Source organism: Harpia harpyja, chromosome 13 (genome assembly GCF_026419915.1).
Source record: "Harpia harpyja isolate bHarHar1 chromosome 13, bHarHar1 primary haplotype, whole genome shotgun sequence".
NCBI classification, from domain to species: domain Eukaryota; kingdom Metazoa; phylum Chordata; class Aves; order Accipitriformes; family Accipitridae; genus Harpia; species Harpia harpyja.
In genome coordinates, this window is record NC_068952.1 from 34,750,404 (window position 1) to 34,775,415 (window position 25,012).

A 25,012-nucleotide genomic window follows, 5' to 3' on the forward strand; every position below is an offset into this window, starting at 1 on the left:
CTCCACCGCCACCTGGAAGATAGGGAAGGTAGTATCTGTTCACATTTTGCAGGCTGTTCAGACAGCCTTGGAAAGCTGCCTCCTCAATCCTAACTAGCATTATTGTTGTTAGCATGGTAAGAGTGATTTATTTAGAATGGAGTTGTAATAGTTGCACTATTTCAGTTGGAAGGGACCTGCAATGATCATCTAGTCCAGCTGCCTGACCAGTTCACGGCTCACCAAGTTAAAGCATGTTGTTAAGAGCATTGTCCAAATGCCTCTTAAACACTGACAGGCTTGGGGCATTGACCGCCTCTCTAGGAAGCCTGTTCCAGTGTTTGACTACCCTCTTGGTAAAGAAATGCTTCCTAATGTCCAGTCTGAACCTCCCTTGGCGCAGCTTTGAACCATTCCCACGCGTCCTATCGCTGGATCCCAGGGAGAAGAGCTCAGTACCTCCCTCTCCATGTCCCCTCCTCAGGAAGCTGTAGAGAACCATGAGGTCACCCCTCAGCCTCCTTTTCTCCAAACTAGACAAGCTCAAAGTCCTTAGCCCTCCTCATAGGACATGCCTTCCAGCCCCATCACTAGCTTTGTAGCCCTCCTCTGGATGTGTTCGAGGACCTTCACATCCTTCTTAAATTGTGGTGCCCAGAACTGCACACAGCATTCAAGGTGAGGCTGCATCAACACTGAATACAGCAGGATCATCACCTCTTTTGACGGGTCATGCTGTGTTTGGTGCCCCCAGGATGGGGTTTGCCCTCTTGGCTGCCAGGGCACACTGCTGACTCATATTGAGTCTGCTGTCGGCAGCACCCCCAGATCCCTTTCTGCAGGGTTGCTCTCCAGCCGCTCCCCTCCCCATTTATACTTGTGCGCGGCGTTACTCTATCGTAGGTGCAGAATCCAGCATGTTGACTTGTTAAATTTCATCCCATTAATCATAAGCCAATGCTCCAATCTATCTGGATCCCTCTGCAAGGCCTCCTGTGTCAACAGCACCTCCCAGTTTGGTATCATCAGCAAACTTGCTAATGGTGCATTCAGCTCCTGCATCCAGATAGTTGATAAATACATTGAACAGAACTGGCCCTAGAATTGAGCCCTGAGGAACACTGCTGGTGACCAGTCGCCAGCCAGATGCAGCCCCATTCACTACAACTCTTTGAGCCCTGTCATCCAGCCAGTTCTTCACCCAGTACACCATGAACTACTTCAGAAGTAAGAGTTAAATATACACTGTAAACCTAATTGAGTATGTCAGCGTTCTGCTTGGAACTGAAAGGTGTGGGGAGCTAAACCTCTGGACTTCTAGTCATCCGTCTTGCCCAACTGCCTTCAAATAATTACCATGCAAAGATAAAACCTGGGTTCTGTAATTCAAGGGATAAGACAAGCATGTAACATCACGATAAAATAGACTTTGGTCTGGAGTGCACATCAGGATATAAATCATTAAGCAATTGTTTAGATGTAATATTTACTGGTTTCTTTTCCTAAGGCACAGCTCGTATTTAAGATAAATGCACTGAAGTTTAAAAATAGCTAGAAAGTAGTATTTTAAGTGAATTTTTTTAAAGTCAGATTTTCATCTTTCTAATTCTCCTTTGATTACTTCATGGACATGTGTCCTTTTTTTTTTTTTTAAAGCATTAGTAAAATTGAAACTCTGATTAAACAGCTAGGATTTGTCAGTCCAACTTGATTCATATTCCATGGATGTGAGGTGCAATATAAGCCCGCCAGTTCCCTGCAATCTGCCACCTTGTTAACTGATTGATCCCAAAAGAGAGTACAGATCAGTTAATAGCAATGCTAACATATGAGCTTGGCTGGCAGCCAAACAAATACAGCCGCTGTTTCAAATCAGTAAGTAGACTCAAAAAAGAAATGATCTTTTACTATACTCACTTAAGTCATGTTTTACAAATAAGAACAGTTTCACAGCAGCTTTATGCAAGGCAAACTGGAATCCTTGTCGCTTTGCTCCTGGCTTTTCACACTCAAGGAATCTTTTGACTCACCAGTGTTTAAAATGTCTTTCTTACCCTTAAGCTTCCTACCAGGAGAACTATTAAGATTTTTCTTAAGCGTCTGTTATTCTCCCTGGCCCACAGCCCCACAGCAGTGTTTTGTAGGATTAGTGCGAATCAATTGTGTGAGATGTGTATGAAAGATGTAAGATAAGGATCCTTCCACATATTAATTAATTTGGATCATCCTTTCAAAGTGCTGCATGAGAGAGAGACCAGAAACTGCTGATGAGTGTCACCCCCTCCAGGAGGGACACTGATTTGCTGTCAGGCAGTTCAAATCAACAAAAAAAATTGAATTGTATTGGTGCAAAAAATCAATCTCCATGCCTCACACTGCACCTAAGAGGTGCCTTACTATTTTTTTTACTTCCCAGGATGCAATTAAAAATTAATTTTATATTTCATAAAGTAAAAAAAAAAAAAAAAAGCCAAGCTACCTGAAGCAGACATTCATTAAAGTAATATAGAGAAAAATTCCTTTTCTATTGAAAAGAAAGGTTCAGACAGATTGAGGCTTTTTTTCTCCACAGAAAATGACGACTTCTGCAATTAGTGTGTTTTGAAAGGTCCAGAAGGTTGGATTTTGAAAAGCATAAATGATTGCTGGAGTTAGTCTTAACTGCTTTTTGTACCTTTTGAAAGTCTCCTCTGGAGAAGATAAAATACCTTGTAACATTTTTATTATTAATTAGTATGTATAAGTCATTAAAATATTTTGTCTGACTCCTGACCCTCTCTCCAGGTTAATGCAGTGCACGCAGTAAGAGGATGAATACAAAATTCAAACACTTTTTTTTTTTTTTCCTTCCAGGGGCACAATAAAATCATAACCTACAGCAGACCTGTATATTTTTGTATATTGTGTGGCCTTATTTTGCTGCTAGATGCTGGATCTAAAGACACAAATCCTCCAGTTTATACAATGTATGGCTTGAAGCTCTTTTCGCCTAGATCTCTCCAGTCAGCCAGAGACCATGTAATAGGTGAGTCAATATTTTTCCTAGGACTGTAAAAATGAATTAAGCGTTAGCCAGGGAAGCCTGTGTTTTCCCATGTTGGCAATCAAACGCATGTTATGGAGGCACAACTCTAAGTCAAATTGATAGAAACATTTGGAATGACTTAAGATGAGTGTAGGGGGGCCGGGGGCAGCTGGCAACCTTCCCTCACGTAAAAGGAGTTCTTAATGAAATGAGGCTCATAGAAAAGTCTCTATAGAAAACTAACAGTCACTGATGTTATTAGCAAAAGACATCATCTGTGAAATGCAGTTAATCTTTGTAAGGGCTTGTCTGTGCAGAGCAGTTACTGCAGAATAAGCTGAGTTTTAAATGTAATGCCTGGAAGCTTATCTGTGCCAAGTCCTCAGATGGACATTCTGCTCATGAAGAACACGTTTTTTCTTGGTTTAGTTTCATCTTGCTGTTCACGTGATGAGTTAGTGTGGAGCGGCCACTCCACAGTAGCTCTTCCAACCTGTTTCCTTCTGGAATCATGTTCTGAGGTGGCTGAGGACATTCAGATATTGCCCCATCCGTTGGCACTTGCAGTCTGTCACTGTGATGCTGCTCTAGTTGTGCCACAGATAAGAGTGCTGAACTGCACTTGGGTCAAGTAGTGCAACACTGTTAGGTATGAAGTAGAAAAGTTAAAGTTTACTGTACAAGTTTTGAAAACTTCCCAAGAGCTGTGTCATGGTGTACCAAAGATGACCCGTTGGTTTGTGAATTTAGAACCAGGAAAACCTTCCATAGTAGAGGAAAAATCTTTGTGATATAGAGTGTATGACCTTTGAGGTCTTTGTTCACCTGTGCCTGTTGTACTTGCTTGTTGCTATACTCAAGTCAGGCTATTACTGCCTGAGAGGCATACTATTTTTAGGAAAGCCTTCTGGTCCTTTATATGGGTTCATTGACTCCCAATCCTTCTCACCAGAAACAGGGAATAATGAAGACCTGCATCTCACTTATTTTCATTAGTTTCTTTCATTACTTTCCTTTGGTCTCATTAAAGTTTCTTCTTACATCTTATTTTCTCTGCCTGTCAAAGGTGAACAGTAAAAATGCTGATAAATAATTCAATGAGAATCTTAAATGACACTTGGGATAGAGATAAATGAAAAACTATAGCAACCAGAATAAGAAAACAAAGTGTGGTTATGAATGTGCTAATTTTGGCTGGCCTCAAAAGAGGTGGTAGAGCTGGTTCTTGAAACAGCCTGGAGGAGGTGGGGGAGAGAGGAAATACGGGCTCAGTTTAACGAGAGAAGAAGAAGAAACCATTTCCCTTTGCTTGTCCCCTATTCTTATTTTGCCAAGGTGTATTTGTTCAAGTGATGTTTGGTGCCGCGGTTTGGCTATTCCTTGTTTTGTCTCTTATGGGAGTCCCAACTTCTGGCTGCCATGAATCCTTGCAAGTTTTCACAGTGCAGCTACTTCTGTAAGCCATGGCAGTCTGGCATCCTCCAGCATCTTGCTGCACTTTGAGTATAGATTCCCTCAGGCACTAAAGGTATAGAAGTATTTGATTTTGGCAATAAAAAGAGGAGGGAAGTAGGCCCCGCTGAATACCAATGAAATGTTGCTATCATTTTGCATTTTTGCCTATTTGCTATGTATTTTTGATATTTCTTTATTGGTTTGTCATCATATGGTAACTTTTAAATTTGTATTTTACTCATAATTTATTGTAGTATTCAGAGTTGATATGTTGGGAAATCAAGGGATTTTTGACTCTACATTACAGATACCGAGGAAAGGAAAAGTCTTCTCTTTCAGGTGTTTACTACGGTAAGAAGCTAAAGCGATGGAAATCACAGAAAGGACTTACCGAGGAACTAGTGTGATGCTGCATAGCATACTATGATAAAAGTCTTGAAACAAGATTATAAAAGAAAATCAGTGGAAATTTGTTAGATGTGTAACCTAATTACTTAGAAATGCAGTTTTTAACAGGTCCATCTTTTTTCAAGCAATCTATTTAGGATCTGATTCTGTTTTATTTTAAATTGATGGTGGTTCTGCTGTTGATTTATATTAGTTGGGGGATCGTGGCTTTAATTCATTCTAACTATGGTTTTCATCTTGAATTCCTTATTTCAGTTGACCTTTTTGCTAGATTAACATATGTAGTGCAAGTGAAGGGCACAGACAGAGCCAACCTCAGTCACTAGGTGCTACAGGTATGGCTAGTGACAAAAGTAGTTATGCACTTAATGTATGATAGTTTTTGTGATGAAACCATTTAAACGTTAGACAGGTGAGTGAAATTATTTGGCAGACATCTCAGAAGAGTAACTATCAGGTGGTGGCAAAATTTTGTGATAGCAAGTCCTCTGCCTGCTACTTTCAGCAATGACTGAGCTTCTGTCAGGGAAGAAAGCCTCTGTGAATGTTATCCTCTGCTATGTTCAGGAGGGGGAGAACAAAAAGACAATTTCTCACTGAAATAATACATTGGGTTTTTTTTTCCCTTTGGAAAAGTATGTATTATTATACATCAAATGGACTAGTACTCAGATACATCATTTTTTTAAAATAATAATTTTCTAAACTTCTAAAATGTTTGCAGTGACATTGCCACTGAGTTACCATTCTACATTTCTCAAAAGACCCAGAGTTTCCAAAGTCAAAATTTGTGTTCCCCTCCTACACTTATCTGGTAGCTACTCATGTAAAGGAAACCTTCAAACTGCAGTGTTAAATGCCAGCAGCTCACATAAGCATCTTAGTGGTCCAGCTCTTAAAGGTGTTGTTCTGTATGGAAATGTGTGATGCTTAAACAAATTCTCTCTGGAATTTGTAATGCAATTCCAAGTGATTAATCAGTTACTTTTATTGTCTGCCTCCCACAAGGGAAACCTCTGCTCCTAAATTCAATCCTTTTGTAAGTGACAACTGTTCCATTTTCCTCTCTGGTATGCTCCTTTGTGCAGGGTGAGATAAACAAAGCTACCTTAGCTAAAGGAGTTGTTAGGATTATTCAAGGTATTAATAGAGAGAGGGGGAGGTGAGGACATTGCTGTAGTCAACCAGCTTTTCCCTCCTTGTTTACATTCATCCCTGTATATTTTGGTGTACAGACAGGATAATGTCTCTGGTCTTGTCCTTCCTTCCCGTGCTCTTATTCAGCTTTTTCTGAGGTTACTACAGCAAAGGCAGTTATTTGGACTGTAAGTCAGTAGTCTAAGACGAGTTCTGGCAGTTCTGCAAGTCCTTTGCCCGAGGAACAAGATCTCCTATGAGTTTCAGCAGTGAGTTTTGGGGATAGGTGATCCCACGGCGAGTCCATGTGGCCTGCTGGGCATTTTGCTGTCATGCTATTGTCTGTCTTCAAGAGTGGTTCTTGCTTGGCTTGGTATGGCTTGGTGGAATATCTAAAAAAAATAGCAGACTAGTAAAGGAAGAGGAGATTAATAATGGCATTTTGCATGTAAAAGATCGAGAAGACAGTGTTTCCTTATGTTCTTACGTATGTATAATTTGTGCCAGCGGCAGGAAGTCGTGATGAAGGGTGCATTGTGAATGCAAGTATACTTAAGTGAACCCTGTCTGTGTTTAACACTTGAGTATGTCATTTTTTCTCCTGTGTTTGACTTTCTCAGAAAGATTTACAATATTAGATAGCAGTAATGTATAATATGAAGATAAAAGCTGTCAGATCAAACTTGGTGTATTGTTTTATTTTAGCACAAGATGCATCAGTAAGAGGAGCTGGGAGTAAAATGTGAAATTAGCATTCAACAAAGAACACAAATCCTATTGTTACCTTCTTAAAGTTTGAGTGGGGTGGAAAGAGGAATAAGTTGTACTAGTGAGTTGTTTAATTTGCTTTTTATGAGAATGAATAGGAGGAAACTGCAGTCTTCCTAGCATGTAAACTGACAAATACATACTTGTTTACAATGAAGAGTGGCTGACACACATCTCTCTTCTTCATCATGCAGAACATTCTGGTACTAGTACAACGAAGCAGTAAGAACATGATTAAACATGTGCATGTATCCTTGAAAGTTGACAGTATCGGAGACTTGGGTCAAGTGTGTGTTTAGATGCTTTGCTAGACAGCTGTGCTTAGCATTTTCTAGGGTGGAGCTAAGAGTAAATGGATGGGAAGGAGGAGTGGCTGGAAGTGAACAGAACATAAGGCTAGCAGCACAGTTACCTGAATTACGACTTCTGCTTTTCCTTGACTGTAATTAGCATTTCTATTTAGAAAGAGACTATGTAAAGATGTCAGACTGGGTTTTACCCCTGAGTTTCTTTACTGTTTTTAATGTACTTTCACTACTGCAAAGTCAAGGTCCATCCTGCTGGAAGCTGGGGAAATATTCTGGGGAAGTTTTGCTATAGGTTTGTCCCATTTTTACATGTTGCTTTAAGTGTCTGCTGTTGATTGCTGGCAGAGGCAGAATATTGTGATAGCCAAGATACTTAGGATCTTAGCCATTAAAATATCTTTTGTTTGTTTATATTGAGTTGTTATACCTGTGCTTGAACCATCTCAGATTCAAGGAGAAGGTTCTGGAGTCTGCAAATTAAAATTTCTGTACTTTAAATAGAACAAATATAAGTTTGAAAGTATTTGAGAAGCAGTAAGGAGGCTACGTAAAGCTATTTTTTTATGCTGCTGCTTTTATCCAAAATAAAGCTTAAAGTTAACCTCTGAGCTTTAGTTTCTTACATGTAAAATAGCATAATTTATTTTGAATACATGAGAAGGAAAGTGTAATCGTTGCTGCTAAGGTTAAGGTATGCTCACTTGAGTAATCTTCAGAATTTATTGCAACAGTTTCTTATTCTGGTATGATGCATGTTTGTCTGTTCTCCATACATTGTGATGTATGACTGTGTTCTAACATACATCTTCTTTTTTTCTTTAGTGTTTTTATATTGTTTTCCTGCAATTTCTCTTCTTGGTCTTTTCCCTCAAATCAACACCTTCTGTATATATCTTTTGGAGCAAATAGACATGTTGCTTTTTGGTGGTTCTGGTAAGTAGCCAGTTGCAGCCTGAGCTATCCCTTTCTGGGCTTATAACCTTAGATTAGAGTATATTATTGCATGTTTTAAAGCACAGTGCATGTTAAAGCTCAAACAGCTAATGGTATTCATTTAACAGTGGGCAAATACTAATAAGACCCCCTTGATTAGATTTCTTTTTTCTTTTGAAAAGTTGTATGCAAGTTGTGCTGTAGGCTGCAGAATGTGGTTGACATCAAAGAGCTCTTTCCTGGCATGTCTGATGTGGATCTTTACTACATTTATAAAAAAGAAAAACTTAAAAAAAATAATTTCTGTTAAAACTCCATTTAAAAAATAAAAATAAAAAAATGTTTGCATTGTTCCATAGTAAGGCCTGTTCACAAGATATTGGATATGTGATGGTTTTGGTGTTATTTCAGTCAGAGATTAAACAAGGCCCATAAGAGATGATGCATTGGTTTTTTTGTTGGTAGTGGTGGGTTTTGTTTTTCATTATACCTTAAGCAACAGAGAAGATTGGGATGCGTCTACACTGTCATCTTAGTTTGATCAGAAACAAACTTCCTCCTTGTTCCCACTTAACATATGTTGTTTTGCATCACGGAATGGTGTCAGAGTATGCAAACTGGATTCCATTTAGATGAAGCTTAAAAGAAAGGTGCACTGTAAGGGTGCAACTATTGCGCTCCAAACACTAATGAGCATACAGTCTGTGGGACCAGACTAGAGATAGTCTGCAGTAAGGCATCTCAAACATGAATAACATGGATATGACATCCTCAGAACTTTTCATTCCACAGATCCATGTTTACTGCATCATTCTGCTTGCTACTGTAGACATAGCCTTTGGCAAGTGGTTAAAACTAGTACAGATGATACAGGTATTCTTTGCTTTTTGTCTCATAAATACCATAGCAGACCTGGAGGAAATAACATGTTGGATAAAGTCCTCATCCTATCAATAATGATGATTCTGGTGTAGGTTGAATCCTAATTAGAGCATGGTTTTGCAGTCACTATATCTCCATTGTTGAGACTGCTGAACTAATTCTCACAGCTTTTCCTACCCTTCTTCTGGAAGATCTCAAAGGAGGTATAGCAAGAGATCAGCTGGCATCCTTCTCTCTCCCTTTAAGTTCGTTCATATATCTCAATATGGTGCAAATCATGGTTGACTGAGCAAGTTAGGATGCTTTTGGATGGTACCTGGTGTCTCCTGTGTCTCAGGAGCAAAGCAAAGGAGGAAAACTCCATGTGGAGTTTGCCTAGAAAATTGCTAATTTTGTAGATCACTTCATTCCACCTTGGTAGCAACATGAAGAGGCATACCGATATTTTGGCAAAAGAATGTTCAGTACAAAAAACAATAGCATGGGACCTCAGGTCAATGGAAAACACATGGAGTACAGTGGCATCAGGCTTTCAGTCTTAGCTGTAAACAGTTTTGTAAGCTTATTTGGGGCACTGAAGGTGTTCCCTCAACAACCAGCTTTGTGATATCTGATTTTTATCTCTGTACCTCTCGTGATGCAAGAGCTGTTTAATTTTTTTCTTTTGATTGCACATCCTCATTTAGGAAGAAATTAACTAATATGTGATGTCTGTATTTCAGCTGCTGCTGGGTTTGTATCTGCACTCTACAGCATTTCCCGAAGCTTTGTGGTTCTGATTGTCCTATATGCTTTCTGCTTCAGTGCAGTGAAGGTAAGCCAGAAAAACAACGCTGCAAAAATTCAAAATTTCAAGCTCAAAATTCATATAATCCAGGGAGACCAGGATTGTTTGGTGCTGTGTTGTCGTTGTTTATCAAGATACGCTTTACAAGCCATGCTTCAGGTTCTGCCTGTTAGCTACACTGAAATGGATTGAAACTGTAGTAGAAATACTGGAGTAAACGTGTGTCTAATACCTGTGACTTTTTGCCTCTTACATGTATCAGTCTGAAATGATCCATTGAATTTCCCCTACGAAGACTAACAGCAGCCTTGGCTTAAAAAGCTGCAACTCTTATTGACCCGTATAAGCCAAGCTGAATTTGGTCAAAATTTCTAATAAGGTCCATACTTCTGAAGGAAAAAAAAAAAAAAAATTGTTGTTGCTTCATAACAGTATGCCTAAGAACTTAAATGTCCAGCTTGGGCAGATCAGTGGACCATCTAACCCAGTAATGTGTTTGCATCCACAAAGAAATGCAATTTAGGAGTTTAATGCCAGCCAGATGATAGATTGTCACTCTTCTCCCTAATATTCCACCAGTATCCACAAGTGTTGGATTAGGGATGTTAGAGAGTGTGTCCCTGCTTCTTTCATTTGGTATCTGTAGACTTGTTGTCTATGAATTTGCCAAGTCCCTTCCTGAATGCACTGGTCATGTCTGTCTCCACAAGTTTGTGCCAACAAATTCCAGGTGTTCACTGCGCTCTGTGCAAAGCAGTGCTGTCCTTCATTGGTTTTAAATTGATCTGCTAATTTCACCAAGTCTTCCCTATGCCTACTATTGCAGGATTTGTGGAAGAACTGTTCTGCATTCACCATATCCACTGCCTTTGCAGTTTTGTAGGCATCAGTCATATCCTCCCCCTATCTTCTCTTTAAACTGAAGAGTCTCAGCCTTTCTAGCATCTCCTTGTAAAGCAGCTGCTCTCTCAGGAGTAGCTAAGTTAGTCATCCTACTCTGTGCCTTCTCTTACTCTGTTGTGACCTTCAGATGTAGAGAGTGAGTAGCGTATGGTGCTCAGGATGTGGGTGTGCCTCGGCTCTATATGCTGGCAAAATGACTGGCTGCCTTCTTCTCAGAACACTTCCCAGTGATGCCCAATGTTGTTTTTGGCAGATGCTGCATTTTGAGCCATATTCAATCTAAAGCTTTTTTTTTTTTCTAGTTAATGTATGTCCCCTCTGCATTTTTTGTTTTATTTAAAAAATAGTAATGAAATGTTGGCTGCCTTCAAATCTGCTGTAAAATTCCCAGCAAGACCAGAATTTTCCTCTTAGACTTGTGATAAAATTTATCCTTTAAGGGACAATCTTTTGACAGTGTTTCATTACAGGCTAAACGCTGTCAGTGCCCATGCAGGGGTGCACCAGGATGTGCAGTGATTTACAAGCTGCTCTTGACATCTTGTGGGTGTACGTGAGAGGATGCTTTGTGGTGCTACACATGCATAGCACACACAGAGATCCCAATATAAGGTTCTACAACAGCCAAGGATGTATCATGTCAACACCCAGGCTAGTGATTTACACAGATGAGAGGGGCAGTCAGATGTTTCTTTAAAGGAGTTCTTTAAGGAACATAAGCATTTCTATAATGGCTTTTAACAATTTTCCACTTAAAATTTTGAATAGGACCCTTAAATCAAAAAAGGTCAACTATAATGCCTTAATGGTCTATCAGAGATGATCAGAGCTGCCTGTGCATGTGTTCTTAACCACTCCCGATAGTAAGGTAAAATGTGTTAAGCCACCATTTTGTCTTGCCCCTGGGTGGCTTGAGTCCATACGCAATAAATTATGGCAACTCAGCTGCTGAGCAGTGCTGCATTAAGACACTTTAAATTAAATGTCTTTGAACATGTGGTGTACTCCCAGGGAATATCCTGTCGCCAGGCTCACCCGGTATAGCAGTTATACTGGTTTGACCTGACCCAGCTGTGTGATGCTAGAAAGCTTAACTGCTTCTTATGGAGTTTCCTAAAGTAGCTAGCATTCCTACTACCATTTTCTGGCTATATTAATGATTCCGAATCTGGCAGCTGGGATGGAGAAGGTGGCTCTCTGTAAGAATGAACAGAGTGAGAAAAATCTATAACAGTGGGGAGAAACAATGAGAAAAATGGAAAGAGCTATATGGAAAGAAGGAATTGAGTTAAACCACTGTTCAACAGGCAAATAGCTGGGGAAATGATAATTTTTTTTTTTTTTTCCCCTAAGGTTAGCAGAGGGCGATTCACTAGTTGAGGGCAGGGAAGTTGTGTGATGGATGCTTTAAAAAATAGTTTGGTAAACAGTATTAAAGAAAAGCCTCTTAAAATATTCTACAGACTCCTTTCTGAGCATAATACTTCAAATTACAGCATGCAGGTGGCTTTGTAGATAAGCAATCTCCTCATGGATTAGACTTCAAACTGCTTAGAAATATGCTTTTAATGCTACCCTGAAGTTGTAGAGTGCTGTGAAAGATTTACAAGATATCTGTTGTAAATTACCAATATTAAGTGCAGACTTTCTGTTCACACAGAAATTACAGTTAATTTGAATTTTTATGGCACTGTTCTTGTGAAGGCAGTTCTGAGGAGGTTAATTTAAAGCATGTAAAGATGATTCCACTTGCTTCAGCTCATCATCTCGGTCTACTGGGGTGCTTGAAATTTCATACATTTTTTCTTCTAGAAATTATAAAATATGCACTTGTGTTAACTCTCCCTGTTCTTCAGTCAGGTCCAGAGATTTTTTTCCTTTTGGACTGTTGTCTGTAACATTGCAAGAGAATGATTCTTTGGTTGGTGGAGGAGGAGTAGGAATTGGCTTAAATGTAAGAGAAGAATCTGATCCTGAATAGGGACCACTGTGACAGGAGGTCTAATACCCCTGTAAGAAACTAGAACTCTTCTGATATGTAGTGAGAAACAACTTCTGACCCTAATCAAATGAAGGTTTGGATTTTTGGTGCACGAGAAATTGCAGAGTTTTAACTCAAAACTGAGCAAATGCTATAATCTGTTTCAGAGGGGTTTGCACAATGGTGATAAGTACATGGTTTTCTTTAAGATAGAAATGGCATCTCTTCCACACTTGCACTTTACAGCTATTCTTTATTTTTCATTTTTATTTTACTCTTTTCACTTTTAGTCAATTTGGCAAAACCAACAGAGCGAAATTTTCAGTATTTATGGAGGTCAGAAAATCATCACAATCAAAAAGATTCAGGGCAGGGAAGCATGATAGACTCTCGCTGGCATGGGATTTCTGGGTTGCAAAGCTTATTTCTTGGCTGAAATGTAGCATCCTCAAATGTAAACTGTCTTTATTGGCAGAACATCTTATATCTCAGCAGGTGTAACTAGCAGACTTCTATTTCCTGAAATAAATTGCAGAGGAGAATGGATCTCTAAGTGGTTGTGTGCTTTGTACTGGTGAACAATTGCTCACATCAAATGCCCAGGCTGAAGACCCATTCCAGCAGTATCAGGCTTGAGCCTCTCATTCCTTAAGTGGTTCTTGTGTTCTAATTACTATCTTGCAGGGTGAAATAGTCTAGCCTCATTTCTCTGTGGACGTTAATTATTCCAAAAGGAAATATATTATCCCTGAAGAAGTTAATTAGAAGAATAATTAATTTACCACATGATTTTCTTTTTTATTAAAATAAATAATGTTCATTTTATAATAGATCTGTGTTCATAAATGAGTTTTTCTTGTTCATTTTTAGAACAGAAACTGTATATACATACGTACAATAGTTTGATTTAGTTGTGGTCAAATTTTGAAATTATTTTAGAATAGCAAATCCACAGCAATTAATTCTTTGCTCTAGAACTCCAATTTTAGAAAAAATAAAAAGTAAGAATTGAGAAATTTTTTTGGCTGTGTCAACAAAACAGTGTAAGTGCTCAAGTTAACTTTAAAACATGTGAATATAAGCTCTGAGAATTGAGACAAATAGGCCTGTGCTGAAATCCTGTGCCTTGTCCAGACTGATTTTGCTGTTGAATTATGTGGTACAAAACCAACTGAGAGTCTCTGTGAAAAAGCAGCTGCAGTATAGATGTATCATTAGTTTAACTTAATAATTGTCATTGATTTTTGTTCAGATGAGTTGCCTGAGGAAAATTATTATACACTATTCTCAGCTGAGAGTTCATCCTGTGATCTGCAGACAAAATTTGGTGTGCCCAGATTTTGAGTTAATCTGGCCCTGCCATTCTTTCTTAATGACCTTGCAGCATCTTTGCCATCACATGACCAGAAATGTTTCACTTCTCATGGCTAAAATGCACATATTGCCTAAAAGAGGGTGGACAGATCTCTAGCCTTGTGCTAACAGCGGATGTGCAGGTTGGATCGTGTGGCAGGCTTGCTTGATCTTGTGGCAGGACTTGATCAGAACCGTATGAGATGTGTTTTGGGGAGTGGCTGCGTACTGCTTACCTGGTGGGCGCAGGGTGTTATGTGACCAAACACGCACTTTCCACACAACTAAAATAAGCGGTGGTCCGTTACAAGGCCAGGCGCAAACTCGTCGTGCAATGAGGAGACCTGTGTTTGAGTTGTGTGACTCAGATACTTGGTGGAAAAAAAGGGATGTGTTGTTCGGAGCTGACTGAGAAGCAAAGGGGTCCCACCTGCTGTGGCCAAGCGATCGGCTCCCCTCCTCAGAGTGCTCCTCGGCAGCTTTGCCCTTGCTTGACGTTTGTGTGGAGGAACTGTGGGTTTGCAGTTTGTCAGGACCTCCTTTAGTGGTGCTACTGCTGGACTGATCAGTTTTCTTTTTGTTTAAAGCTGTCAAATTAAAAAAGAAAAAAGAAAATCACAAATTGTTCACAGTAGGAAGTACAGAGTATTGCTTCTAAAATTGGAACTGATAATTTCTCCAGAAAACCCCAAAACACGAAATAGCTGGAATTCCAGGTCTCCATCCATGTGTTTGAGGCCCTGAGGACTGATGGACAGAACACTGTTCATCACTTTTGTCAGTCAGAGGAGTGTATTGTGAGTGGAGCAGGTTTTCCAGTCGCTGCCTGACATAGCTGGTGAACAGCAGTTGTTCCCTCTGGTGATGATGCGAAGTCACCTGGACAGATTTTTGGTTTACAGTCATGTTATCCCAGTGATGCAAAGGTAGTTTGGCTACAGCTTTCAGGTGCTGTAAAGCATCTCTTCATACATCTTTTCCCATGACACATCCCTGTCATGAGTGATATGACACCAGCTGCTTATCCAGCCTTACAGAGAACAATACTGTGAACTTGTTTTCAGACAAGACAGAAGATAAATGTTGTAGCTCCTGAAGTGCAGAGACCTGAGTTTCTCCAGCTTGCTTTGAGATTTTCTTTATCTCCCAGGCCTCTGTTTAATGATATAATCCCTCCTTATTCCAGTTCTTTCCAGGTCCTCTATGAACTTGCATTTACTTTTGTTTTAATAAAAAGCTCTAAATCCTAAACATGGTTTTGTCATGTCTTTTGGTCATTCCTTGGATTGTTACATCTAACAGCAGCTATTTTTCAGTTCGCTACTTTTTTGAAGCTATTGGGTAACTGACTTCAGTTTAAAATTATCTGCATTCACTTCAGCCTGGCTTTATTTCTGATCTCAGCTTCAGTGCTGTAATCTTGAACAGAAATTGACAGCTCTAATAGCTACCTTAGCTTTGATATATGAAAGGGTTATCTCTTTTTCCTGGAGGAGGTGTTTTTATTTTCAGATATTACATCCATCAGATTGGAGACACAGGAACTTCTGTGCCATCTTTTTCACTTGACTAGAAGTGCCTGATGTACTGATTTTCGTCTCCCGCTCCATCTGTTTGGTGGTCTGTGCCCAAATATTTAACAGATATTTAAAAAAAAAGTCAGGTGTGCCCTCCTACTTTTTCCACAAATATTCAGTCTGGAATTTAGCCGTCTCGATATCAGTCTTTAGCATTCCAGCACATCAGTGTTTTGCTGTGGGGCGGAAGAGCACATCCTCAAAGGTTTCTGGAATCAGTCAGTCCTTCTCTTCTGCCTTCTGTTCCAATCAGCTGGTTTGGATTTGAAACTTATCCAGAACCAGTTAATTATTTGTCATCCAGCTTTTTTGTTGGGTTTTTGGTTTTGGTTTTGGTTTTTAAACTGCTTAAGGAACTTGTGGTTTATCTTAATCAGCCTGGAAAAATTTCAGATTTTGGACTTGGGTCAGAAAATTAAACCGATGTGAATATGTTCATATGTGGCGCAGCTGCCTTTTCCAGCTCTGTGGAAGTACGTATTTTTTTAAATGAAAGTTATGTAGTTTCCATTACCTTATACCTGAAGAAGTTCTGGTAACTTATTTATTGCTTCAGCGGACAGTTACTAAAAATCCTGTGTGTATTTTAAACCATTCTCAGCTCACATTATGTAGTTTGGTTTGTTGTTTAATGAGTTTTAAACTCATTACTCAGAATAACAATACTTCTTGATTCCTGTTTTCAACGACGCAGGCTTCATCTGTGTACTAATAATTTTGAAATATTTGTCTTAGGGTTTTATAATGGGAAAGAATTGCAAGCATACGTCTCCCTCAGTCTTCTAAGACTGCCCAAACAAATTTCTAAACAGCACTGAATGGGCCCATGTGTATAGACAGAATTCCCAGATGTGTAAGTGACCAAAAATAGAAGTATAGGATTATTAGACAGCTTTGTTTCTACCACATAAAATACTTTCAGCCCTGTTGGAGGTTTTCAAGACAAGGCTCATCAATTTTATGTACTTTGCAATTTAGAGATCCCTAAGGTTCAAGCAAGAGCTGTTAGGAGTGTTAATTTTGGAGAGAATCGTCAGATATCACGCATTTCAGTGAGCGATGTTTGCAGCCATAGTCAGATGCGCTTTAGACATAACTTCAATAGTTATGCTCTTAGTTTTCTGTGTATAATAAGAACTTATTGTCCAGATATAACAGAAAAAGTAAATTATGCCTGCAGAATCCAATATGGCCCAGGGTTATTCTTAGTGATGTATGTCACTATATAGGAATGTAGAAATCTGCACTTCTTTAGGATAAACTCACAATTATGTGAAACGTGAGTATCCACGCCTCCTGCCTGGGGTTGTTGCTCATCTTACTCTCCAGCCGAGGAATCCTAGTCACAGAGTGGGACCCTGTTGTGTAAGGTGGTGTGCGTACACCCCTGCATCAGTCCCATCCTTATGGATTTTAAATTTCAGCAATGAAAATATGGTCACAGATAGTAGCTGGGAGTGCAGAGAAACAGGGACAACATTGTTTAGAGTGGGCGGTAGTATCTGTATTCTGGTAGCTTATCACTTGTCAAGTTTTTTGAGCTCTTCTGGGAAAGTAATGTTTTGTTTTCCATGGATGAGGGGAAGATAAGGCTGGTGGGCATCTCCCCATAGAATTTGTCTCTAACCAGTGTAACATGAGGCTCATGAATAATTCACATTTCCTGGTTGTTAGTGTTCACTGAAAATGTGTATCCATGGTAATATAGTCAAGCTTATAGTTAACCTTGTAGAGAACAAGTTGTTATTACCATTTTCTCTTACCTTTGGGGCTGGGGAGGATTCCCTTTTACAATCTCATTCAGAAATAGGATGTTAGTATTTCTTTCAATTTACCATCACACATGTGGAATGGCTGACTGTCAACAGCTGTCCTGTGTATTGTTTGATATGACCAATAACATAGATCCATGATGAAGCTGGAGAGTGGAGGTAAGGAGAAAGACCAAAGAAAGGTTGGTTGAGTTGCAGGGAGGTTGGACTAGATTACTTTTAAAGGTCCCTTCCAACCCAAACCATTCTGTGGTTCTGTGAATAATGATGAAATCATGAGAGAGTGGAAAATCAGAAGGTGGGTGTGCTTTGTGAAGAACAACTGCAGTGTGTCTCCATATTTAAAAAGCCAGCTACTATAAAAACACATTCACCTTCAACAACGCTAATGCTGCAGTAGTCTGCAAAGTCTTTGAGTTGAGAGGAATAATCTGAAAAAAAGAAAAAAAAAAAAAGTAACAAGAATTTCTACTTAGCACAAATGATTCTCTGTTCAGAGCACTTTTTGTCTCTGGAGTAGGACATATGATTTATTTGAGTCTATCTTTGAAAGATAAGTGTGCTACATGCATTTTTTTTTTAAGGGAAGAAAGAAGCAAAAAGAATAAATTATGTAGGACAGAAAACTGCTACTGCCACTTTTAAAAAATACATTTGCCTCCCCACCTCTACCAGTGGTAAAAGGCTCCTAAGTTCAAAGACACCTTTATCTTCCTTTTTAGTGCATTGTTTTGGGATTAGTCGATTCTGTGGTTAGAATGGAACCCCTCCCACCACCACCACTGGGTCTGTTGTAACTCATCACTTTCATCCTTAACCCTGTAAGTCCATTTCACTTGTTTTAAAAATGACTACGTGAGTGTCTGCATCAAAGTCAAAACCGTATATGAAAGCACTATATGTCACCTCAACCAAATGAGGTAAAGTAGGAAGTCAAACTCCCTGTCTAGTATTACAGATAATACCAGCTTCCAAGACTAAAACCTGTCATTCCTGTTTTCCCACTAAGAATCATTGTCTGATTATCAGCTATATTGTTTCTTTTTTTCTTCATCTTTTTAATTTAAAGCTCTACCAGGCATCATTAGTGGGGAAGGAAAATGACAAAACGGAGCAGGGTACATCACACTGATGTTGGAGAAATGACACCTTTGTTCACTCTCATCTTTTGTACAACATTGTGTAGCATTATTCTGCAAAATCCTGGTCTCTAGGCACATAGCAAATGTTGATGCCTATCCTGCCTGCCTTCCTGGCTCCCTGACAGATGAGCTTTGAGGGACAATGGCACTTTGGAACTGGAGCACAGGCCAGCCAAATGCAGAAGCTGTGTGTAATATACAGAAAATATGAAAGTAAAGAGTTCCTAAGGCATTAATATGGGGAATCAGCTACGTGCAGTTTTACAGTAGAAAGAGGGCAGCATGATTTCTCAAATTGGCTACTGATACATTTCAGTACCAGGTATATTGCTGGGCTCTTTACGGTATTTTGCTTTCAAAAGAAGTTGCAGGGTGAAGGGGCAGTCATGGACTAGAAGCTGCTGGGTGGATCTCTACACAGTTGTATTGCCCTGGACAATGGATATTTGGATAGGCTGTGATTGAGCTATTTTCAGAACATTTTGGCTTAAGTTAGTTTTCTTCAGTGTTTTGAAGAATATGAATTTCTGACCTAAGACTAAGCATAGAAAAGCTAATCCAAAATGTATTTGGCCCCAAAACTGGGAGCAATGAAATGAGGAGTGGATTTGGATGGCAAAGGTTAACTTGTCAAACAAATGGTGCTGGATTCTTTCAGTAATACCATGTAACTCTCTCTTTTGTTTGTAACCGCTGTTTTGAGTAGGATTGTTTGATAGAACTAGATGGTTGTCTTCTTCATTTTTGTGATATTCAGTAGCATGATGAGGGAAAGGTGATTCTTAGAATTAAAATTTCACTTCTCTGATACTATTCTTAGGATAACGAGAATTTCAGGGTTCAATTCCAAAGAAATGTCATGTTGCAGTGGGTTGGATGTTTGTCCCTTAAAAGAAAATTAGTTTGTCTTGCTCAGGTATTCATTGTACCTGAAAGAAGTGGAGTGTTTCTTAATGTGAGTCAGCTTTGCTAAGAAATCACACATATCACCGTGCAAAATAAGACCAATAAACTTACTTTATTCTGTGAGAATATTGGTCCTGTATGAACTGTGAAGTTTTTCAAGCAAAAGATATGGTGCAGAAGATGCCTCGGTTTTACTAGCTTACAGTTTCACAGATCCTACAAGCATCGTTTCTCAAAATCTACCAAGAAAGTACTCTGATGTCAGGATCTGGTGACCTCACATTCAGTTGATCAGGTAGAAGTTGTGTGGAGGCATTGAACAAGTCTAGTAAGTGAAATGGCTATCGATCTGATCCACCAAGTTTCTGTGTCCTTCACAGCCAAAATTTGTGTCCTTTTCAGCCAGGACTCACAGGTATGTCTTAGGATAGCTAATTTGTAGCTGAGGACTCCACAGATGAAGCTGGTCTTGATAAGTGTTCCTTAGGTTTCATGTTCTTTCTTGTATTATTTCTAGCCAATTTTAGCTGTTTAAGTCACCCAGAGACAGTTTCTCATTTTGGTTATACCCGGAGTGTGCTGGAGAGTGTGTAAATTGTCTCTTCTTTCCCTACTCGGGGATGTCACATACAGTGGTAAGCGCTGTCCCTCTCCACTGTGTTGTCATCCAGGCAGGGCCTGGATGTAATGTACAAAGCAGCAGAAGGATTTCAGAGCGAGGTGCTAGAACTGTACCCCACTGCCTGATCTAGGTGACATTGGGATTTGTTGCAAGCAATCTGGCCACAGGTCAAGTAACTACATATCAGTTTAGAGTATAGACAAATACAGTACAGTTCATTTCGCTTGCATCTCATTTTAATGAGAATGTGCCCATAATGTTTCATTAAAGAGGAAAGAAAACTGCCTTTCATGTGGTTTCCTAGCTAATTGCTGATTATAGAGGAATTACATAATATGATCACAAAACATGTCTCTAATCACAGTCTTTTTCACAATCATAGACTTTGATATGAAAAAGGATTTTCAGTCCTTTGTAGATGATGTACAAATTTAGATGCTGTGCATTTAACACTGCATGTATACCTTAGCCTACTTAATTTTTTTTTTTTTTTTTTTTAAGTTATGCATTCCTAACTTACAAATATTTTGCTTTCTGTCCTTCTGTTCAGGAACCCTGGGATGCACAACACATTCCAGCGCTGTTCTCTGCTTTCTGTGGTCTGCTAGTTGCACTTTCTTATCACCTCAGCAGACAAAGCAGTGACCCATCTGTACTGATGTAAGTTGCCTGCAAATGTTACTTATTGATTACTCTGTACAGCATACAACCAGAGTGATGCCTGGGTTTCAGAACCACAGGGACTGTCCCGTGAAAGTACTGTGGTGAGGTGGAAATTCCTCGCCATGTCTGCCTGGTTGGTATCGGTCCTGTAAATAAATGAAGTGCTGCAGTCAGATTGCCAGTAAGGCTGGTGCTCTTTAAACAGCACTATCCAAATTCTCTGAAGCAGATTTCAGCCTCTGGAAAATTGTGTGCCTGCCATGTTGGAGGATAGCAATTTAGTTGAGGGGGTGCTCAGGCTACTGGAGTTGCAGAATGTGCATTGGATAGCACTGTGGCAAGGAGAAAGGACATTTGATGTGCTGGGAAGATGACTCAATTCCAGTTCTTGCTGAGGGTCACTGTCAGTAGGCTATGCCTCTGCTTGAGATCAACTCCTTCCTCTTCTGCTCTGACACAGTCTGCTAGAGGTAGCTGAGGAAAGGTAGTGTGTGTTAAGAGCTGACATTGCAAACAAGGGAGATCCAGGGGAGAAGTCCCAACATCATGATCTGCAGGTTGAGGTGATGGGAGAGAGGCTGTAGATCCATAGCTCAGGGGCGGCAGACGTGAGTTTTCCTGTGTGGGAACTGTGCTATATGGGTGTCGTGGGGGCTGTGGTAGTCCACAAGTAGCTGGGCATCTACGTATATGGCTGTGGGATTAAGCAAGCAAGTGGGTTTTTTGCAGCTGGTATCACCATGCCATCTGGGATTCTGCTTCACGGGCAGCTCCGTCTTATCTCAGAACAGTGCGGAGGGCCTGTGAGGAAACCCATGGGTTCTCTCCTTTGATTCATGAGGTGTGTTTTGTGTGTCTTGAGGTGAGGCTCTTTAGTGTATGAAGATTGTAGTAGGCATATGGTAAGTCAGGGCAGTTGGACACACAATTCTGTAATGCAGGAGAGAGAAGGGGAAGTGGAGGGCTTTTTAGGCCATTCAAGATTATATTTAAGGAGAGAAACTAGGGAAAAGGAGAAGAATTCTGATGAGGGAGGAAAGGATATAGGGCACTAGTAGAAAATTGGCATCCTAGTAAATCTCACTGAAGAGTTGAGAAATTCCTTCTTTACCATCCAGAAGATTCAGGGAATCTGATATTTATACATTACTAGGTCCTGATGTGGCAAAGCAACAAGAACTGCTTATATCTATTGCCATTAACTTTATCCAAAGCCTACTGTGTCTGGCACTGATGTTAATTAGACCTGGATCAGGCTTTGTGTAGGTGGTGGGTAGTTCATCAACCATTACAATATGGAACTCAGATATGGAAGGAAGTGAAGCTGTGTGCTGTTTTAGGGAGATTAGTTTAGCCTTGGAGTAAGATATGCACAGGTAAATTGCAAATCAGCATGGAAGTGTGAGCTCTTTCAGTTTTGAAGTAATTTAAATGTATTCTTCTCTCCCACTCCCCAGGAAGGACACACCAGTTCATTAACTTCTTTAATAAAACAGAAACTTGTCTTTTCTTAAGACTTTTGTTTTAAGGAAGTAATCTTAAACCATTAAATCCATTTTAACTTTTTAATCTAGCTACTGATTTCATAACATTCTTAATCAAATCTTCAGCAGCTGAAATGGTTGTTAAATGTCTTAAGACTAAGAATATGTGTACAATGACATCAAATGTTTATTGTGCAATCATGATAAAAATGTATAATCCTTAAAAAAAGAGGTTTAAGATTTTTTTTTTTTTTAAACAGCTCTGAACTTAATTAAAGGAAGTTAAGGAGATTGGAAACAGTATTTAAGGAATGGCCTGTGGCATAAACTTCAAGATGGAGGAGGAGGTAGCACATAAATCTTGAACTGAGGATTAATATACAATTTATACAGAAATAGCTTCTTTGGCCTTTCTAATGTGGGTCTAAACAGCTCCCATATTGGTTTCAGCTTAGCTGAAACATTACTAAAAGGCATGAATGCAACAGTACCCTCTCTGCTCATTCCTCTAAATGACTGAGTCACATTGATTGGACTGCTGAGACTCCTTAACATTTTGATGAGGAAGTTCTACCCTGATCAGTGGTAGAGCTGGTTTGTGTCAATCTCCAGCTATGCAGAGATAAGATAGCTACTGCATACATGAGGAAGGAAAACTGAGGCTGTTCCTCCTCCTCTGCCCCCCAGGAATACTCATATCTGTTAGGCTTGTTCACAAGTACCCTAACTAGGATATTTTTTTTTTAACAGGTCCCTTATTCAATGCAAATATATCCCTCACTATCTACGTCAACAATTTGAAGATTCATCAGTAGATCCACTCCCAGAAAAGATGAGAGAATCAGTGGTAAGAGCTTTTCTTTCATTACTTTCTGTTCAAAGCTCTCTCCCATCCATTTTCCCCACAGAGGAACCTTTTAAATATTCTCATTTAGTAATTTAAATATTTAAATTACTAAAAGCACAGAAAATGGGAGGATATATATCCTGTTCCTTTAAATCCACAGATGGAAACTGAGATAAGTTCTTCTAGATCTTCTTTCCAGCGAGGCCAGAAGGGAGGAGGGGGATATTGCAGTTTTCCTTTCTGAAGGGTTCCTTTGAAGGACTCGGCAACATTGATTCCTTAATATAGTTGATGGGAAATGCACTTGTAGTGCTTGGGGAATGGGACATCTCATCCTGGTACTCAGAGGGCTAATGCAGGCTCTGTGCTTAGAGTTACAGCCTGGCAATCTGGTGTGCACAGGGTAGGCTGGCTTGTTCAACAAATGTTCAAAATGGTGAGCAGTCCTGCCGAACTCCCTGACTGCACTGGAGGAGGACAGGATTTGGTCCTCAGAATTAAGTGTGTTTAAAACAGCCCTTATTCATTCTTTTTCTAGGGCTAGGAATTGACCTGGTTCTCAGGAATACCTTTTTCTGTGCCAGGGAGTACTCTTGACTGTATGCCCTTCACCCCAGCCAAGCCAGGTGGAGCACAGACCAGACTTGGCACCTAGTGATGGAAGAAGCATGTGAAACTTGACTAGTATGAGAGAGGGAGGTACATGCCTGGTGCCAAGCATTGCCGTCTCATCGTCTCTTCTTTGCTTGGCAGGCTGTTTATTTCCTGCTGTCTGGCACGTAGCTCTAAGTTTGTGTCAGCTTATTTCCCGCTTCAGCTTAAACATCCAAAGTGACCCATCTTCCTTTTTGTGTCTTTTTGTATAAAAACGCCTCACTGTTACCCAGGGGAGGTTGATCTTATAAAGAGTTCATGTGGGAAGATCGTCAAGTTTCCAGAAGTTTTAAGGAGTGTTTGACTTTTTTTAGAGTCATGAACTGTCCTGCTTCCCGGCTGTCAGACAGCCCTTCCTCCAGACCATATCCCTAACGCCTGCATCTGAGCGTTTGCAACCTAGGCAATTATTCCTAAACTCCTGAAAGCTTGCAGAAGCAAGGAGAGTTGTTCAGAGAGTGCCTGGAAGACAGACTGCCTTTTTTTGACCCTTAGCCCTGATCTGAGAGTCCATAGTGCATAGTATTACAGGTTGCTAGTGTGGTAGCTGACCTGGCCTCCAGATGTCCCTTCAAAGGGATGCATCTCTCCTGTACATCTTGAATCATTTGTTGGGCATTTTATAAGGTGTTACACAGCCTACATTCAGCACGTGAGCTGATCCCACACTACCAATGTTTTCTACTTTTCTTTGCTAAGCTGCTGCTTAGATTGTTATTTTCTACCACGCATAATGTTATTTTAAACTGCTTACTCTAATAAGGCCCACCTAATCTTAAGTGATATGTCTGTTTCTTGTTGCTTGTATTGAGCTACAGTTTCTTGGAAACTAAACTGTTTGCAACAGGGTCACACTGCAGTATGAATGTCCAGTTAGTAACAGAGTAAAAAATATTTATCTTAAAGTTGTGCTATATTCTGTGGTATTTCTGGTGTATAGGTTATTGCCACGGTTCACTGTCAGTCCATCCTTGTAGATGGGCACTGTATGGCAGATGTAATGGAAAGCTTCTTGTTCCCCCGTATTTGTATCCCACTTTATTTTTTGCTGATAGTGCCCTTCTTGGAGCAGTACAGAGTCTGATCTCATCTGTTCTGCAGATGGAGCCTTGCCAGGGGACTGAAGCACTTACTGCGGCTGTCCACTTAACTGGTTTCATTTCACAGTGCAGAGGGAAACCTTAAGCAAGGCTTCAATATATTGAAAACAGAAAACAAAAGAATGAACAAATTCTCATCTAAGATCCTGGCTATATTTTCAAAACAGAGTCATGCTGCAGACTCTCAACCTATTCTTGTGTCAATAACATGGACAGGGATCTGATGTCTTTTACTAACACAGTTACCATGTGGTTCAACTGCACTTGGGCTCTTGAGCCACTGGGGTGACAGATGCAGAAGTGCGGGGAGGACTGTGGTGGGACTG

General features: G+C 39.9%; 1 protein-coding gene across 1 annotated transcript in view; it reads left to right on the forward strand.

The window, feature by feature from the left end:
• PCNX2 (pecanex 2) overlaps window positions 1-25,012 on the forward strand; it is a 164,927-nt gene that overhangs the window by 53,951 nt on the left and 85,964 nt on the right. Inside the window, exons 13-17 of the mRNA XM_052805317.1 lie at window positions 2,833-3,004; window positions 7,903-8,013; window positions 9,618-9,709; window positions 20,489-20,598; window positions 22,836-22,932. Coding sequence (XP_052661277.1) covers window positions 2,833-3,004; window positions 7,903-8,013; window positions 9,618-9,709; window positions 20,489-20,598; window positions 22,836-22,932 — 582 coding nt within the window. The remainder of the gene's footprint in view (window positions 1-2,832; window positions 3,005-7,902; window positions 8,014-9,617; window positions 9,710-20,488; window positions 20,599-22,835; window positions 22,933-25,012) is intronic.